Raw genomic sequence first — 19,353 nt, 5'->3', positions numbered from 1 at the left:
AAATTGTAAAAGTGTAGAAGAGCTTAGAACATTATGATCGAAATATATGATGGCCATTCCCATGCTCTATTATGTCTCATAAATTGTTGCAGTAATTTTTGGGTTGATACCATTTGTTACTCAGATTTGGTGCTAAATTTAACCATTTTTACCAAAGACGAATTGATAAAAATGATCAACAATCCCTCCAAAATACCACCTTAAGACACCAAGATCTTGAGGAACAAGCTAGCATGACATGGTTGGTACCAGTGGATTCCTTGGGTCTTCTAGGTTCATATGATATTAGTACATTTACTCTAGCTCTAAATCTGCTACAGCCTCTGAAAGACAGTAAAGTCGGTCGGGATCGCGGGTCTCAAAGGGTTAACAGTAGCATAGTCCTAATAAATCCAGATATTTAAACTCACTTATTTAAAGCTGACCTTCAGTGAGTGCTTCAACTTAAAAATAATGAACTTATTGCTGTGTCTCACAATAATCAATCAGAGTTTCTATTGGCCCAAAGCTAACGTGGGAGGGAGTAATGACACAATATGCTCCCCATTTGTAGATATACACTTTTTAATGATACAGCACAATTTTATAATTTATAGCAATTTTTTGCGGACCCCACTTTGAGAATCACTGCTGTAAGCAAGGCGATGTATTGCAATCTAATTTGAGGAAAACTGTCATATAAAGAACACACCACTATATGCATTAAATCTGAGTAAAATTTTTACTTTTTTATGCAATCAGAACAGAGGGATCTGTATTTGCATTTATCATAGTCCCTGTAACATCCAACATAAAAGCACTACTTTGAGAGGGCACATACACTGAGAGGGCGCATCTCTTTGACAATGAAAACATTTTTGGACTGAGTTAATCTTTGCATGTAAATTATTAATTAAAAGTCAATATGATGTTTTTGAGAATCGTTATCGCGATATTCAATATTTTCTTACACCCCTAGAATACACACAACATTAGTGCTTTGGAAATTGATAAGTGCTGTTAATCTGCTGTGTTAACATTAGTGTCTGGGAGGCTCAACAAGGGGCTTCTAATTCTGTAGGATGGAGGCCTCTGACGGACCCCTGGAGGAGGAATCCCTTTACCCCCCTGGCCAATGAGCTGGGACGCCACCCAGACACATGGGCCAGGCCTCCCTAAAATAACCTGCGACTACTGCACTGACAAATGTTGCTACTTGTACTGGTGACAGGTTACCCTAGCTACTCGGCTCCATATTTTCCTGTAAACTCCAAGGTGAACTCTGTGCTTTAAAACCAGGGAGGCTGGGGCAGCTGCCTGTGTCCAAGATTTCCCCAGGTGGCAGCCGACCGGAAGACCAGAATCTCCCTCTTTGAGCACAGGTGCACTCTGAGGATTTACCAGTCCTTCACAGGGGCCAGCTGGGTTTATTCTGAAGGTAAAACAAACCACCCCCCTAATTTAATTGTTGTTCACTGTGTCCTGTTGACTATCTTCTGGCATCAGCCTCATATGCTGTGTATAGACTGAGAAAATCTCTGACATTGAGCCTCAGACAAGCTCGAGTCTATTTCTGTTTGAATGTTAAATTGAATTATCTTAACCTGCCTGCTGTGTTTAGCCTGAGCTTCATCTGCGTGGGCTGTGAACTGTGTGCAATCTCACTCAGCAATGTTCCATTTATGATAATTATAGTTCTGTTTGTGATATTTGCTTAATGACTGTTGTGTCTAATCAAAATCATGACAACAAGGGCACACAGCATGAGTGGGACTGCTTTTTTTGTGTTGATTTTCTTCATGTAAACTGACCCCTCGCTATTATTAGATATGACTCGATGGGCTTGGAGCCTGTTTGCAAAGGATTAATGTACACAACAGCTGCAGCTTCAGGTCCGTTGGAAGGGCATTGCTGCCTCTCTTAATTGCGCAGATTTGAGTGTCAGTAGCATATGTGTACCCTATCTCATGTCTGTACTCAATAACTTGCTCATGCCTAGTGTCAAAAAGTTGTGCAAAGACTAAACGTCACTTAAGTGTTGGTATGAGGTGGAAGCCTGCCTGTGTCCCATCAGATCTGGTTTCAGGGCTTGAACCTGATCCCCTGTTGAGGCCAAAGGAAGGCTGAAATTAGGCTAATATAAAAAAACTATTTTTACCACATATAACCTGCTTTTAACTACAGCCTCTGCACTTATGTTCCATCTTTTCACCAAATATTTTTTATTTAAGTGTAATATTAATGTGAATTATATCTAAGGTACACATCGGTAAATGTTTTTATTAGCTCTTTACTGTATTTATCAGATATATCTAATAAATATGTGAAGGAATCAAAACATTTAATTGACTTCTGACTATTAGTCATTCTTCCTTTAGTTTCTGTAGTCATTTAAAAGGTCTGTTAGACATCTTATTTACTGCAAGTTGCATATACTTTACATTAGGGCTGCAAATAACGATTAGAATAAATCTTACTGTGATTAGTTTCTCAATTCATTGATAAAACATTTGTTCTATAAAATGTCAGAAAATAGTGAAAAATTTCATAATTTCCCAAAACCAAGTGGACGTCTTTCTTGTTTGCTTGCCGGTCTGAAAAACAGTCCAAACCCCGAAGATATTTAGTTTCAAAGAAGATAAAGAAAAGCAGCAAATCTTCACAGACGGTGGAATCTGTGCATTTTTAGCATTTTTGCTTCTCTATCGATCGACTAATCGATTAATTGACTAATCGTTTCAGTTCTCCAGCTTGTCATACTATATGCTTTTAGATTGATGTCCGGTCCTCCAGACAGCCACTGGTTTCAGTCATTTTCAGTGCAGTATGAAAATTAACTTGTAGAGATCCATCCATCACAGTGAACATTTAGTTATGTTTTGTATAGAGTATTTTCTCCACACAGATACTTGAATAGTGTGGAATGTAATTGAATATCCTGTGAATATTTCCACAGCATGCAGGAGAACAACATTGACCAGCCACCGTCACTGTCTCAGCTCTTAAGAGAGAGCTACCTGGCAGAAGCCAAAGCCCAGCAGCGCCACAGCGAGATGAGCCGCTCGGACGCTTCTTCCTCACGCCTTCAGATCTACGGGTCACTTAAAGGCAAGGCTGAGGACTCTGTGGGCCACAATGATCCCCAATTCCCAGACCTCTCAGCGTTCCTCAGCCAAGAGGAGCTGGATAAGAGTGTGAACCTGGCCCGCCAGGCCATTGGACATGAGTCTCGAGAGGAGAGGGCAGAGGTCAAGGCCTCTGTCACACCATTAACCCCCTCCAACATCTCCTCAGTCTCTTCCTCCGAACGCCCATCTGTTCCCTTTGCTAACCCCTCTCCTGCTCCTTTTGCCGCCCCCTCCACTGTGCCCTTCACCAAGCCAGCCCCTGAACTCAGAGAACTGCCAGCAACACACACGACATTCACATCAGACAGAAAGATGCACAAAGCGTCCGCACAGCAGGAAAACATGATCAGGAACACAAGAGACTCCGGTGAGGGATTCGACGACTTTGACAGGTCGGCGAGGAACGCCCCATACGGTGTGGAGACCCAGTCCAAGAAGGAGTTCCTCAACAAGGCAGCAGACTTCATTGAGGAGCTCTCCTCTCTCTTCAAGGCTAACAGCTCCAAACGGGTACGACCGAGAGGGTCCAAATCCCACAGGAGTAGGAACCAGAACAAGAGCCAGAGCGATGGGACGGTTCATCCCCTCAGCACAGACAACAGGGAGCGCTCTGCCATGCCCGTGGAGGTGGAGATGGAGAGACCCAGCCCTGCTGTTAGCCACCAACCAGAGCCCCAGCTGGACTCTGGGATTGGGCACGTAGAGTTTCAGGACAGCAGGATTACTGGGGAGCAGCAGCAAGACTCTGTTTCCCAGGAGGTGCAGAAGGAGGAGGCTGAAAGCTGTGCCCTGACAGAAACTCCATACCCAGCGGAGGCTGCGTGTGAGCCTCCTTGTTTCATCCAGAAATTGAAAAGCAGGGAGGTTCCAGAGGGCAGCAAAGTCCAATTGGACTGCATTGTCAGAGGACTCCCTGTGCCTGAAGTCCGGTAAGGCAAATAAGTTCTGATATCAGTTTATTTCTTAGCTGGAGTTACAGTAAGCCTTTCTGCTTCCATGATCTTTTAAAACGAGTCTACATTACATGAAAAAGCAGAAAGGCCAGTGTGCTGTGAGGTAGTGTCAGTGGAGATTTTGCAGCGTACTGAAGGATCTGGATCCATTTGGATTACCTTTTTGTTTGTGGAAGATCTTACGAGAACAAGAGTTTAGGGTAAGATGTCGTGATATTAGTTTTACTAAGTGATAGAATTTACTAAAGTACTTTACTTCAGAACAAATTTGGGGTATTTGTACTTTACTTATACTAAAGCATTTCCATTTTAGGCTACTTTGTACTTCTACTTCACTACATATCAGAGAGAAATATTGTACTTTTTACTCCACTGCATTTATTTGACAGCTCTAGTTACTAGATACTTTACATACAAAACATATTATGATCTTATAATATATATTATAAATGTAACCACCCAACAGTGTATAAAAAGTCTACTAACTAGACAACTAACTTCAACAGTAAAACAATAAACACATTATTACATCAGTAATAATCCAATCATTTAATATCTAATTGTATAACACTAACGGGAACAATTTTGTGAATTATGAGTACTTTTACTTTTGATACTTTATGTACATTTTTGCTAATAATACATATTTTACTGAAGTGACATTTTCAATGCAGGACTTTAACCTGTGATGGAGTCTCAGTATTATTTGGCAGATGAAAGAATTTTAGAGCACTGTTGTCAAAGCTTTTAAAAAATATACAGAGAAATACAGGGTGTATATCAGAGCCCAATATTATCGTTCAATATTAACTTATACATTTACAGGTATTGCCACCTGTGCCTGCTAATATGTAACAAGAAATTGCTGTAGACAAGTGCAAAAGATATGTTTGAATTATTGTAGGAACGGTCTGACTCTCAGTTTGTTCACCAGAAAAAAATTGTTTGTGTATGTCTTATGCATTTATGTTAAAAATGTATATATATTGGCCAATTTATTGTAGATTTTTTAACTCTGAAATAATAATATGGGTATCAGCCAGACAAAGCCAGTGTCAGTCAGACTCCATGTCTGTGCCTGAGCCTCAGACAATACTGAATCATTATTACAAAGTGTTTTGAGACGTGTGAGTTAAGAGGAATGGTGTTTCTCTCTTTGGAGATCCAGACAGAAGTGACGTGTGATGATAGCCAACAGCTGGTTCTGAATGGTGCGGAGTGTGTGTTTGTGTTTGTTTGTGTGTGTTTGTTGGTGGTCAGGGTTATATCTGGGACAAATGAGAATCACATCTGTCGTTCTTAAGAAGAATAACATCAGATTCTAATGAGAGTGCCATCCTAATTAACGACCATTTAGGAGAGGGATTCACACTTCTCATTGTATTCAGGTAACAGAGTAAAGCAGAATACATTTTGAAGACTAACATGATGGTGCTTACTAATTTACACTCTTGTTAATGCTTGTCTGGAGCTTTTTTATGGCAGTTTTGTCAGATATGTTTTAAAACCCTGGCCGGACTCGCACTCCCAGGACAACAAAGCCTTGAATTGAAGTGAAGCTGAGGTTTCAGACTATAGAGGGCATGGGTTTGTTAGTCCTACTGGACATTGTTGAGTCACCAACAGAAAAGTGTCCAGGGAGAATGTAGCTCTCTGCCATTTTTAGACCGGACTGGCACTGCAAGCTGTAGTCGCGTCTGATAATGGAACCTACTGAGCTCTTGACAGAAGCATGAACAGTTTGGTAAGATGATTTTTAGTTTTTGGTCTCAGGCTCTTACAAAAGTCTGAAGAGCTGAGTTCTGTTTCAGTGGTTTCTACTTAAATGTTACTTCCTTAATATTGTGTTCAAGCTTCTCTCTTATTTGGCTGTTAACATAAAGCTTTTTTTCATTGGTGATGTTTGTTTCTCCTTCCTCTGCAGCTACTGGGTTAGTAACTATGACTTAAAGGAGTCAAAATAGACTTGTCAGGTTCATATTTCCCATCAGTTTGCAGCGGTGTAGTGTCTGTGGTGCGTCAGGGTATAGCATTGTGTGTATACGGAGTCTATGTTTAGCGTTATGCGTATGTGATTGGGTCAGCCAGTCAGAGCTCCCAGGCTCCAGAGGGAATCTCCTCTCTGGTTCTGAAGTCCAGAGGGAAAATAGCCCTGACAGGTGCAGCGAGCAGCGAGCGGGGTCCTTTACCTCCTCTACTACTCATGCTTTCAATTTAGACCCTTACTCATTAGAAAGTGACATAGACTCGCCTCAGGCAGAACATTGACAGCATATTCCAGCTTGTCTAGTCTAATAGTGTAATTGCCTGCGTATTTATTTGAAAAAGTGTTTCATGTACTGTATGTGATTCATGAGCCTGGATATGATTTATGACTGTATGATGACGTCTTGCCAAAGAGTAACACGTCACCTCATTCCTGTATGTTTATTGGCTGGATTTTTATAAAGCATCAAGACCTCATCTGCTCAGAATAGATGTGCTTTGACGTAGAGGCCGCTGCATTATATTGCTGGTCAGGAGAGGGAAAATTATTTTTACTATTATAGTTTTACAATGAATAAATAGACTGTTGCCAACTGCTACTCCAATAACTGGTATGTAACGTTAGCCAGGTAGGACGTTTTTCTTGTCATTTATCACATGTTTTAATATGATTTCAGCCCATTTATTCATAATTATTTAATATAATAACCTATATAACCTGAATTGAGTCCAGCTTTTGTTGCATGTCATCTGCCATCCTTCCCCTCATTAATAAAGATGACAAAAAAAACTTTAGAAGACACCAGATTTGATAATAAATACACTTAACACATTACTCTATGTGCCTTTAGATCAATTGTTTTGTGCTCCTCATCTTCATAACATCAACAGAGCGTTGAAGCGGCCTCTGAACTGGCACCCTGGTGTTACTTCTTGTCTTACAGGGAAGGGGATAGGGCTCGCTCATCAAAACATTTTTCTCTTGGCCTGCATAACTCTGCTGAATGGCACCGAGCCAGGGGCACTATTAGGGAACTGGGAAAGACACCACATGATACCAGCCTTTTAGAAATGGTGTCAGAAGGTTAATAGAAGGAAAAACGAGAACTGTGTAAAGATGGGGTTTAAAATAATAAAGCAAGGATAGGAGAAGCTTAGAATATCCTACTAAGTCACGTAACAGTATTATCACTAAAGAGGAAATAGCGTACTTGCTGAAAACAACTCAAGTAAAGTTACAGACAGGCAACAAATTAAAGGAAAAAGGGTCATTGAGGGTTTGAATGATAGGGGTGGGATACACCAGAGGCCCCACGATACGATATTATCACGATAATTAAAACACAATATGATCTTATTGCAATTTTAAACATTTTGCGATATGGTGAGTATTGCGATATTGCAATTTATTACCTTTTTTCATCTGCAAATTATTTTTATTTTATATTAATGAGTTTGTCAACATCTGTTTAATCTACATTTTCCACTCTGTTCATCTCAGAGTTTTCATTCACATATTTTGAGGTCAGAGGTCAAGGGACCCCTTTGAAAATGGCCATGTCAGTTTTTCCTCGCCAGAATTTAGTGTAACTTTGGAGCGTTATTCAGAGATCTCCCCAACATGCTTAACATGACTTGGTTGATACCAATTGATTTCTGAGGTTTTCTAGTTTTATATTATACCAGTATCTTCACTTTAACCTGTTGAGCCCGCTTCAACCTCTGAAAGACAGAAGAGAGTTGGATTGTTAAGAGGTTAATAGTTTATATATTGAAAGACCGATACTTGACGTTCGTTTATCCGTACAATATTGCCAGGCAAAATATTGTGATACTATGCTGTATTTATTTTTTTCCCTCACACCTATTGAATGAGTATGAAAAGATGTGTATCATATACTTTGGCCTTCACAGTTAGCAGATCTTAACCCACATAAAGCCCAATTAAATGAGGGAATATATTTGGAAGAATGGAGTTCAACCCTCTGTTAAAGCTTCACAGACACTTAATGTTGTTTTTTTTTTTTTATTTATCACCCATTTGTATATATTGTCAGGGTGAATATGCCAATGTGGCATCCTGAATGTAACCATTTCATACAAATACAGACTATCCACCAATTTCATGTCCAGTTGCACTGAAGCTCACTACGATTGTCTCGTATTCTTACTCATCTACCTTTGACCAATATGTATGGAGTGGTTCTAATATCTATTTGATGCACCAGAAGGCCTTTGAAAAAGTAGTTAATGACTTACTTCAGCAGGTTTCATTTTGTAATTAATTATTAAAATATAATTTTATAAAATACAAGCACTGAAAGAAGCTTACAATGTTAAGTTGTACTGAGCAGTTTTGCTGTATATGTTTAATTACAGGTGGTTTTGTGAGGGCAAGGAGCTGGAGAACAGCCCTGACATTCAGATCATCACCAACGGCGAGCTGCACACTCTGGTCATCGCAGAGGCCTTCGAGGAAGATACTGGACGCTACTCTTGCTTTGCATCTAATTTCTATGGCACTGACTCCACGTCAGCTGAGATCTATGTCGAAGGTGAGTGTCGTGTTTCTTTGTTACTGACACTTTTATAGTTCAGTTTAACACTGTTAATGACGGTTGTTTATTCAAACCGACAGGTGCCTCCTCTTCGGATTCTGAGGGGGAACAGCACATTGAACATGTAGCCCAGTGAGTTTTTACCATATTTAGACCCACATAAAAAATAACTTATGTGGACTTGTATCTACCTTATTGCAACACTAAATAAGACATTTCCTTTCTTCCTGTGATTTTCAAAGGCTGCAGAGAGAATCTTCCCCTCCATCATCGAGCGAAACTCTCTCTGCAGTAGAGGAAGACCGTCCATCATCCCAACCTGCAGCAGCCACTGAGGAGCCAGCAGAGCAGCTCTCCTCTCCACCAACTAACCAAATAATCCCAGAACCTTTTCTACCGGTCCGGACATCCGCCACTATACTTCCAGTCCCAGAGCCCTCTAAAGCATCTGTGGCATCCACAGCATACCCTGCTCAGGAGGAGGCAACAGTATCACCTGTGCAGGTGTTTCCTACTTTGTCACCTGGCGATACAGAACTTTCAGAAGTTCAGGAGGTGTCAATATCTGTCACATCCACACCACAGTCAGTGCAGACAGCTGCAGCGATCACTACATCACTGCCTTTGAACTCTGTGGTCTCATCTGTGCTGTCAGCTCCAACACAAACACCCCAACCTGAGGTAGAAGAGCTGAAACACTTCCTTTTTCTATAACTGCGGTTCAATGATAACTTTTCAACATTTTAATTAACATGTATTCTGTTTGTTTTTTATCTTCAGAGTCAAACCTCCAACCACTATCCACAAGGGTTTAACGGCCAACCTCTCATGGCTGCCCCTGTATTCACAAAGGTAAATGTATAAAAGGATGTATACTGCTACTGTCTATTATGGGTTTATTGGTGTAACACACACACTGTCTTGTCCCACCAGAGCCTGCAGGACCTCCTTGCGTCAGAAAGCCAGCTGGTGGTGCTAGAGTGCCGTGTGAAAGGGGAGCCGTCACCTCGAGTGGACTGGTACAGAGAAGGAAAACTCATAGAGGACTCTCCTGATTTCAGGATCCTGCAGAAAAGTAAGCTCTGCTGCTGCCCCACTACTGTGGTGTTACTGAAAGTGCAAATGTGCTTTAAGTATTTTTGAAAGCACTGTTTCTTCGTAATGTATGGTGCAGCCAGATTTGACATGCCTTGTTTTAAAAAGAATAGGAGTTTTTGGAAAGATGAATTAATTAAGATTTAAAGATTTAATTGCATCTTAAATAAGTCATTTTAATTTATCCATCCATTATCTGTAACCGCTTATCCTATTAAGGGTCACGGATTCGCCAAACTATCAATTTAATTCAGTTTAATTCAAATATATGTCTGTAATCTCACAATTTAGTGTTGCTTAAAAACCTTGAGTGCAGACAAAAAAAAATTATGCTACAATAAAAACATTAGTATTGTCTTCAAAATGCCTGATTTAGTGTCAGAAATTACTTTCAGTGCAAATAAAACCCAAATAATTAGTTTTTAAGATTTACAATTTGCTTTAAACGGCTGTTAATGTACTGTCTGTCCATTGAGACTTTGTCCTGAGACATAAAAATATAAAGTAATTTATCTAAAAGAAATCGTAGTTATACCAAATCCTGTCCAATGCAGGGAATATTATTAATGAGCTGGTTTAAATAGTGTAAATGGTATCTAAAGAGTGAAATGTGCAATTCAGCAGCGTAAATATACTAAATATATTTCTCTTCTGTTTCAGAGCCCAGATCTCCAGCGGAATCAGGTACATATTAAATCCTCATCAGTCTAAAACATAAATGTGGACTGCACCAAAGCAGTTGCCTGTCTGTATATGATGCTGCGTTGTGTGTACATATTAATCTGCTGAAGTGTTTACAGCCCTGGCGAAGGCTTCTGCTCTTCTTCTGTACATAAGCCAGGGCTGCTTTTCCCTGACTCTGGACCATATAAGGTAGTCTCTCATCCTGTGTCAAACCACCATGGCAGATCACTTCAACCTGCTTTAGCTGCAGATAGACTCTCAGCCACAGTGACACAAAGAAACCTCACTGCTGGGGATCTGAAACACAAGTCATGTATCTTTCCTCAGTGTATTAAGACTCTCTAGTTGAGAAGTTAATATGATGCAGTCAAACCAAACCGACTTGATTATGTGAGTATCACTATTTTTTCGCCTCTAGAGGGAATATGCACTCTGGTCATTGCTGAGGTCTGTCCTGAAGATTCGGGGATGTTTACTTGTACAGCAAGCAACAAGTATGGAACCGTGTCCAGCGCTGCTGCTCTAAGGGTCAAAGGTAACTCTTCTGTTTCACTTTCAGCTATCATGTATTCTTATAAAAGACTCTTATAAAAGGATGGAATATGTTTATATCTATCTCTCTGATTCTCATCAGGCAATGGCAGCAACAGCAACCACGTGAGGCCTTTCAGCAGTGTGACGGTGGAGCCCAGTCGAATCCAAGAATCTTCACCAGCTCCCACTGTAAACCCTCAACCGGAGGTTACTGTGACCAACAGCATCAAGCCCCACTCCAGCACCATTCGCCTAGACCCGCTCATCTCTAGCACCTTACGCCTGGACTCCTTGAACACCAGCACCCTCCGTCTGGACCCCCTCGGCTCCAGCATGTTGCGTCCAGACCCCCTCCGCACCAGTCTACCCAGTCTGGAACCCTCCAGCCTGAGCAGCAGCTCCTGCCTCAACTCTCGCAGCACCAGCACCACATACTTAGATCCTCTCTACGTCCACCAGAACCCTCCTGGATCCAGTGGAGTGCGTCCAGAACCACAGAGCGGCGGACAGGTGATCTCATACCTAAAACCCTTTACTTCTCAATTTGTGGTTGAGACTTCAGCTGAGCAGGAAGTGTCCACACCTTCAGTGACATCGCCTGACACGAGCCCCAAAGTTAAGGGGACCCCAAACCATCAGAATGGGAGCCTCATTGTGGTGCCCCTCCCTGATCCCCCTCCTAACTCCTGCCTAAAGACAGGCGCCCAGACAAACCACAAAGACTCCCGAGTCGGCCGGCGTGTGCACTTCAGACTGCCTGAGGATGAGGAGGATGAACAAAGTGATGCATCCAGTCAGTTTGATGAAGACGGCAACATGTCAGCCAACAAAGGGCCACCACCAGTGCTGGCTAAACCCAAACTGTGAGTAGAGCAAATAAAAACAAAACACAAGTACAAGCAGATGAAGAAGAGATTTTGTCGATGGGTTATCTAAATTATGTCCAGTTTGTTTTCCATCAAAGTGAATTAGATGGGTTGTATTGAGAAGTGGGAGGTTCCTCCTCCTCTGGCTCAACTAGCAGCTGTAACCAGTTGCAATTCATAAATGAATGCATGCGGACTTCAAATGTGGACCTTCCAGCTTTCTAAAACAAAGGATGGCATTTTCTATTTGTAAGTGTAACTCTATGCTTTTACTATGTTCATCTAATATTTCAGATAATGCTACAGATGAAATCTTGTATGGTTTGATGAGCTGTTTATTGTTGCTTTCGTACATCATAGACTTAAAACACAAATATAAATATGATAATGTGTCCTGCATTGTTTAGTTTAACTAAATTGGCAGTAATTTGATGATAAATATAAGAGAGCATCCTGTTTAGAATGAAAGCTGAAAGTGTCTAGAGCTCGGACAGTGTTTTGTTTGTCGGATACTTGTTGGTAGCCCATAAAAGGGCAGAATATTCTTCATGCTGACTTTGGCTCATTCCTGCTGGGGTTCACTGCATGGACTGAATTTATGAGAGCAGTGCACTGAGCCGCTCTCATTTTCACCATGTATAGTGTCAGTTCTTTAATATTGGTTTTGCTTTGATCAACAGGGACCCAGCCCAGCTCCAGATTCTGCACAACCAGGTCCTCATGGAGCAGCAGCAGGACACCGAACCTCCGACCCAAACCCCCGCCCAGCCTCAGTCACACCGCCAAGTACAGATCCAGATCCAGCCCGAGGTACAGAGCTCCAATGAAGGTTCGCTGTGGTCACCCAGAATGCACCGTGAACCCCATCCGCCACCTTTCCAGCCCTACCTTAACACCACGTCGCCCTCGCAGCAGATGACCCACTCTGCACCTCCACTGACCACCGCTCCCCCTGCTCCCTCTCTGAGCTCCGCTCCAGCATTCAACACCACCTTTTCACCTCTTTTCAACACTTCTTTGAGCTCCCCTCCTTCGATTCCTCAGCTAAAGACTTCGTCCCTGGTGACCTCCCCTCCACCTGCCCCACAGCTGAGAACAGCTCCTCCTCTCAGTATAGCTCCTGTAACCCAGATGAACACCATCCATGCCTCCCACCTCAACTTGACCCCTGCAGCTCTTGCCAGAACTGCACCTATGCCCCAATTTTTCTCTCCTCCTGCACCAAAGTTTAGCACAGCCCTTACAGATCCAACCTCGGCCTTACAGCAGATCACATCTCCTGCTCAGCAACTGAGAAGCACCCACGCCTCCCTCATGAACCTCACCGCCACCTCCAACACCTTCAACTACGCCCGGCCTAAAGAGTTCATAGCTGCTCAGGCCTTCTCACCAGTTAGGAGTCCTTCCCCGACAGAGTCACCGGTCCCTCTGCTCCAAGAGCTGGCCGCTGAGCTCAACTCCTCTGCAGCCAGCTCCCCTACTCTCCCACCGTTCTCCCCGCCACCCAGATTCTTCCCGACAAGGGTGCTCAAGTCTCCCACAAGCCCTCCTTATCTCATGTCCTCACCCACACCGGTGTCGGCGTCATTCCTGAACAGCGTGTTCGCCATGCGAACCCAGTCGCCTCCCCAGGCCTCCTCTCCCACCTCCAGCAGCTCCACCCCCAGCCCCATTCAAAACCCTGTGGCGTTCCTGAGCTCCGTCCTGCCGTCCCTGACCCCGAGTCAGCCCAGAAACTCAATGGGCCTGCCCAAGGGAGCTCCTTTAGGGTACGCCCTATCTGACGGACTACAATGCATATGAGATTGATGTACTGTCACAAGCTCTAACACATTTTTCCCATCTGTCTCTTCAGGCTAAAAAAGAACGTACAAAGGGTGCGCATCCCGTCTCTCGAAGATATTCGCGAAAGCAAAGAAATTCTCCTCCATGACATTGAGAGAAAACTTAGATTTAAAGACGATACTCCACATTTTGCACATCAACAGGTAATAAGTAGTCTCCAGATCTGATTGTGTTCTCCTCTTTTGAGTGCTTCAATCGCAGGGATGTAGTGGTGAATAAATAAATATAATAATGCAAACTACTACTTGCATTAACAAATCATATTTTCACAAGATTGTAAAGAGTCCACTGGATTCTTTAAATAGAAAGTGGATTTCAGCGCCTCCATTACATCCCTGCTCAGTTAGATGTTAAACTACTGTGTGAATATGTCAATAAATGATCAGTTTGTTGACATGTAGATGTGTGATCACAAATTTCTAACTAACCAACTGTTGCAATCTAGTTTCTTTATGCTTTGAAGGATGAAGTTTACTGTATATTAACCAAAGACTGTGCTGCGTTCTCACTCGTCTCCAGGTTTCTACATGCATGCATTTTGTGATTGATATTTAAAAATGTAAAATGATAAAGGGACATAAAATCACTCAGACTGACTCAGAGGCAATGAGGAACTCGCTTCAATTCAGCCGAGCGTCAGCCATCATTCCCTCCCCGGTCATTCACTGTTGTGTGTCCATGTAGCGTAGCAACATACGCATGCTTGTGTGTTATTCCATCATGTTTGTGTGTACAGTTTGTGTGTCTTTGCTGGCGTTCATCATCCATCCCTATCCTCTCATAGAAGCCGAGTAATGAGAGGAAAACAGCGAGCAGACCCCTTGGACCAAACATTCCTGCTACTGTCATTAACTATGATGAGGTACAAGGATCTTCCCGTCCCATGCACTGCTTTGCTCGAGGCCGTGTGGGTTATTAAAATGTTTCCGACCAAGATTGCAAAACTTTATTGTCTAAATACCATGGTTAATCAATATCTCTAATCAAGCATTCCAGCTGCACTAACATACAACCATTAAGCTAATGAAATGTAACGACTCTACTGTTTAGTGCTGTATTCTCCAGTTTTCAGTTAACTAATTTGACATTTTCCCCGCTGAAGCTTGCAGCCCTGTTCTTCTGTTTGCATTTCAGATTTTCCTAAAAGGCCAACATGATAGTCCTTCTTCTTCGCAACACTTTTCTAAAAAAATCTCACATACCTGCATATTGTTACTTACATTTCACACACACTAACAATCTCCTGCTAGTTTTGTCTTTCCCCTCTACAGTTCATCCTCCTCTGTTCTCTGTTTTACCTTCAGCCCTTTTTTGTTTGGTTGGAAGAGCAAAATGCTTTACCAACCAGGAATGATCCTGTCAGACGGATGCCAGTGCATGATCTTCATCATCAAGTGGTTTAAAGTCACAATCTGTACCGTTTTGTTTAGAGATATGAGTTATAGATTGCTACTTTATAACCCCGGTTGCTACCTGATAAATAGGTGCACGTTGTCTCATGTTTGATTACTGCATACCTCTCCAAGAGCATTTGTTGCTAATCTCAGTGTGTTAAACTTCCAAATCCAAGACAGTTGACGGTGGCGATTACTTTTATGTGTTGGTTTTCCTTTTCCAGGAGTACAAAGTGTCCAATTTTGAGCAGAGACTAATGAGCGAGATCGAATTCCGTTTGGAGCGGACGCCGGTGGAGGAGTCGGATGATGAGGTGCAGCACGATGACGTCCCTACAGGCAGATGCATCGCACCCATAATTGACAAGAAACTGAAGAACTACAGAGCCATGGAAGGCGTGCCTGTCACACTCTCATGTAAAGTTGTGGGAATCCCTTTTCCGAAGGTGAGAGGTCAACATCTGTGCTACACAAATCACAGCGTGATCTGTCACTTTCAACCCTCACATTCATCCGCCACATAATGTGTCTCTCGTCAGGTTTACTGGTTCAAGGATGGCAAGCAGGTCTTGAGGAAGAACACCCATTACAAGAAGATAAGAGAGGGAGATGGTACCTGTGCTCTACATATAGAGTCCACGACCAATGATGACGATGGCAACTACACCATCATGGCAGCTAATCCTCAGGTGATACCTCACACTTCCTGTTCATGTTGTCAGCGCCTTCTCACCAGCTGCAAAATCTGATATTTGATATTTAATGACCACCAGGGACGAATCAGCTGCTCGGGTCATTTGATAGTCACGACAGGACCTCCCCGAAACCAACTGACACCTATCCACTCTCAGAGGTGAGCAGGACTGAGTGTGCAGTGTGATCTGCAGAGGTAAGAAGGAGCCCTCTGTAGCATGAGGAACCAGCCAATTACAGATTGTCCTCCCTGACCATTATGATATGTTTGTGATCATGTGCATCTACACTAAAATGCTAACATACACCACGATAAAGACCCACATGGATAAATGTCAAAGCGTGCGTCTGAGCCCCATGACGTGCTCTGCTCACTTTTCACAGGGTGCGAGCCCGCATTCAGGAAGTTGAAAGTGAGCAAACCCAGGAGCGCTTTTTCCAGCCTCACTTCCTCCAGGCACCGGGGGACATGCTGGCTCACGAGGGAAGACTGTGTAGACTAGACTGTAAGGTAGGCAGCAGGTCTGGGCATGCAATACAAAAATATTGCACATTTGCCTCAACTTACTTTCAACGTTTTTCATCTTCCAGGTGAGCGGCCTCCCCAACCCAGAGCTGATGTGGTTGGTCAACGGGAGGCCAATCTATCCAGACCTTTACCACAAGATGTTGGTGCGGGAGAATGGCGTCCATTCTCTGGTCATTGATCCTCTGACGCAGAATGACGCCGGCACATACACGTGCATTGCAAGCAACAAAGCAGGGCAGAGCTCCTTTAGTTTAGAGCTGAAAGTTGTGGGTAAGGATACAATGAATGAAAAGGAATGAATTGCTCGTACGCAGAATCAGTTGAATACTTAATGGTGATGTCCCATGCTCTGTTGGGAAGTTCCAGTAATCTAAGTCATGTCCACTTTAGAGAAAGAGATGAAGCATCCTCCCCAGTTCATAGAGAAGCTGCAGAACATGGGTATTCCTGACGGGACTCCAGTCAGGCTGGAGTGTCGGGTGGTGGGTATGCCCCCTCCAGCCATCTTCTGGAAGAAAGACAATGACACCATTCCTAGAACTAAGGACAGAATCAGGTCAGTAGGAGTTCTGAGCCTCTCCATGTAGCTGTTTCTGTAACACTCGTGCAGTGCCCGTCCGAAACGGGTCGATTGCTTGGCCCGCGGACGTTCTGCTAGCGAGAACCGTGGTATAGCTACTTGCACCCCCCAAGTGTGAAGTTGATTGGATGAATGGTTGTTGAGATATGCGAAGGGCAGTCATACATACACAGACAGACAGACAGAGAGAGAATACTTCCTTTATAGTTAGATGATGCTGCTACAGCGCCACCTATTGGCCAAATGGCACCAAATTTGCTGTGGTCACTTAGACATATCGACACAAAGCGTTCAGGAGATATAACATATTTGTAATATAAGCCCTGCCTACAACACTTGAGTTAACTTTGAGGGCCAGCTGTAGAATAACTGTATGGAACAACAACAATCCAGCCTGGTCCAGAGATGTTCTGTACCAAAAATCGGCAAAAAATCTGATTTGGACAAAATTCAAAATTTCATTTCTGAGACTTGTGGTTCAAAAGTTACGGTCAAAACGTAAAGTTAGTTGTTATAGCACCACAATCTGGCCAAATTGTACCACATTCAACACTGCACTCCCTTGGGTCCTGAGCAATACATCCGCTAAGTGTGAAGTCGCTTGGATAAGTGGTTCTCGAGATATGTGAATAATACACAGAGGGACAGACAGAGATTCCTTGTAGTTAGTCCAATAGATACTCTCTATTGGAATTGGATTTAATTCTCCCTGATCTGTTTATTTCAGCATGACCCAGGATGCAACAGGATATGTGTGTCTCCTTATCCAGCCAACAAGAAAAGACGATGCTGGCTGGTACACAGTGTCAGCAAAAAACGAGGCTGGAATAGTATCCTGCACCTGCAGGCTTGATATCTATGGTGAATATTATGCATAGCTGTGCAACTATCAGCTTTAACAAGAAATGTGCCACATTTTTTGAGCTTGTCACTCTAAGTAGTAATACCAGCTATCTGCTGCGCCTTCAGCACAATGGCATCAGAGCATCCCTGCACCCATGAAAACGGCTCAGCGCACGGGCAGCCGATACGCAGCTCTGACGGGCCAGGGTCTCGACATCAAGTTTGCTTTCCCCACATCGGAGACCAACCCCATCCTGTTCTCCAGCTCTCCTCCCGAGGCCATGCTGGAGAGTGAGGAGCTGTGACACAGCAGCATGGCGACCCTCTCCCAGCACACGCTGAGACCTCCCCTGAGGTCAAAACCGTAGAGGGCTAAAAGGAGAACGATGATCCGAGCAGATCGTCATGTGATTTGTGTGATGCATTTGAAGTGATACACTCAGAGTAGAATGGCAAAGAATTACTGTGTTAAAGCTATCAGCACTGATAGTGGGTTTGTCACCATTCCTATTTACTCAAATCATATGAGGAGTGTTTCACATACAGAAAAAAAACAGATTTGCAAAGTCTTAGCTCATGAGCCATCAGTGGAGTTGAATAGTGTTCTCTGTTTGAATGACTCACGTTTGTTTTCTACATCATATTTAGCTACGGTAGCGAGGTTGTTGCTGAATGTTGGTGATAACGTGTTAACGATAATGTTCTTAATTGTTAGTCCTGTTCTCAAAGTGGTACAAGCACCGCTTATTTTTATTGCAAATCATACATACCTGAACTGGTAGTAATAGTTTCTTTTAAAGTTTATATAAACTTATTATTTATTAATAATTAGAGATAGTTTAGAGTATATTAATAGACATTTGAATGTGCCATTTAGTTTATTTAAATGTCTCCAGCGAGGTGAGGATCTTTCTACATTTAGTAAAATCATTTCTTGACATTCATCACTGGTTCACATTTTTGCACCATGTTTTTTCATGTGCATGCATGCCAATGCCTGACGAAGATGCAATACTGTATACACACTGTGGCTGCAGTCATAATAATAATATGCTATGTGACTCTCAATCATGGCTAGGAGATGAAACACAAAAACCTTCTTCGAATTTGTTTTGCTTTCTGTCGATTTAATTCATCTTTGTATTGACAAAGATTCATCTCGATCATATCTACAGTTGGAGATGTATTTCTAGAGGAATGAGTGAGATGAGACTAAAAGATCTTTGTTTTGTGGTAAAGACAGACTGTTGGCTTTGCTTTAAAATGACACCAACAAGTCAAATGTATCTGTCAGAGGTTATAATTGAACTTTAATTAAGATAAATTCAAGTCAGAAAAGTTGGAAAGCACAAACTCAACTGATGTCAAGTTGCACATTGTAAAATAGTTTTGTCCTTCTCAGAATAAAGTTATATTTATTCAAATGAGTGATATGTTTACTTTGCTGGAGCAGGTGGTTATAACTCTGCATGCTACTTAGACAGAAACCTGAAATCAATCTAATCTATTTTCAGTGCTCCTTCACAACTGATGAAGTTTAGATTGTCTCATTTCATCCCTTATTTTCAGAGCTGTATGCAGAATGTATTAAAAGGGGTTGAGGGGTAGGTCGCTCTGACATTAATGTGGGTTAAAATCGAATCTATCTAATATCTCATTTCTGCTGCCATTACTGAGAGCTTTTTA

At 42.5% G+C, this 19,353-nt stretch overlaps 1 protein-coding gene across 2 annotated transcripts; it reads left to right on the top strand.

Moving 5' to 3' along the window:
* The first annotated feature begins 1,183 nt into the window (after positions 1-1,183).
* mypn (myopalladin) lies at positions 1,184-19,094 on the top strand. Of its 2 annotated transcripts, XM_037781943.1 has the most exons (21): positions 1,184-1,417; positions 2,936-4,036; positions 8,426-8,601; positions 8,685-8,736; positions 8,847-9,285; positions 9,385-9,456; positions 9,538-9,679; positions 10,360-10,383; positions 10,802-10,918; positions 11,018-11,780; positions 12,464-13,552; positions 13,639-13,771; positions 14,413-14,490; positions 15,247-15,468; positions 15,562-15,711; positions 15,796-15,875; positions 16,100-16,226; positions 16,307-16,514; positions 16,635-16,800; positions 17,552-17,685; positions 17,794-19,094. In XM_037781943.1, exons 2-21 carry the CDS (start codon positions 2,937-2,939, stop codon positions 17,970-17,972), a joined length of 5,451 nt encoding a protein of 1,816 aa, XP_037637871.1. In that variant the 5' UTR covers positions 1,184-1,417; position 2,936; the 3' UTR covers positions 17,973-19,094. The 2 variants fall into 2 exon arrangements, with proteins under 2 accessions (XP_037637871.1, XP_037637872.1); XM_037781944.1 differs by lacking the exon at positions 14,413-14,490.
* The last annotated feature ends 259 nt before the right edge of the window (positions 19,095-19,353 follow it).

The sequence above is a fragment of the Sebastes umbrosus genome, chromosome 10 (assembly GCF_015220745.1).
Source record: "Sebastes umbrosus isolate fSebUmb1 chromosome 10, fSebUmb1.pri, whole genome shotgun sequence".
NCBI classification, from domain to species: Eukaryota; Metazoa; Chordata; class Actinopteri; order Perciformes; family Sebastidae; genus Sebastes; species Sebastes umbrosus.
Note: the sequence above shows the minus strand (reverse complement) of the source record. Positions and strands in the feature narration are given on the sequence as shown.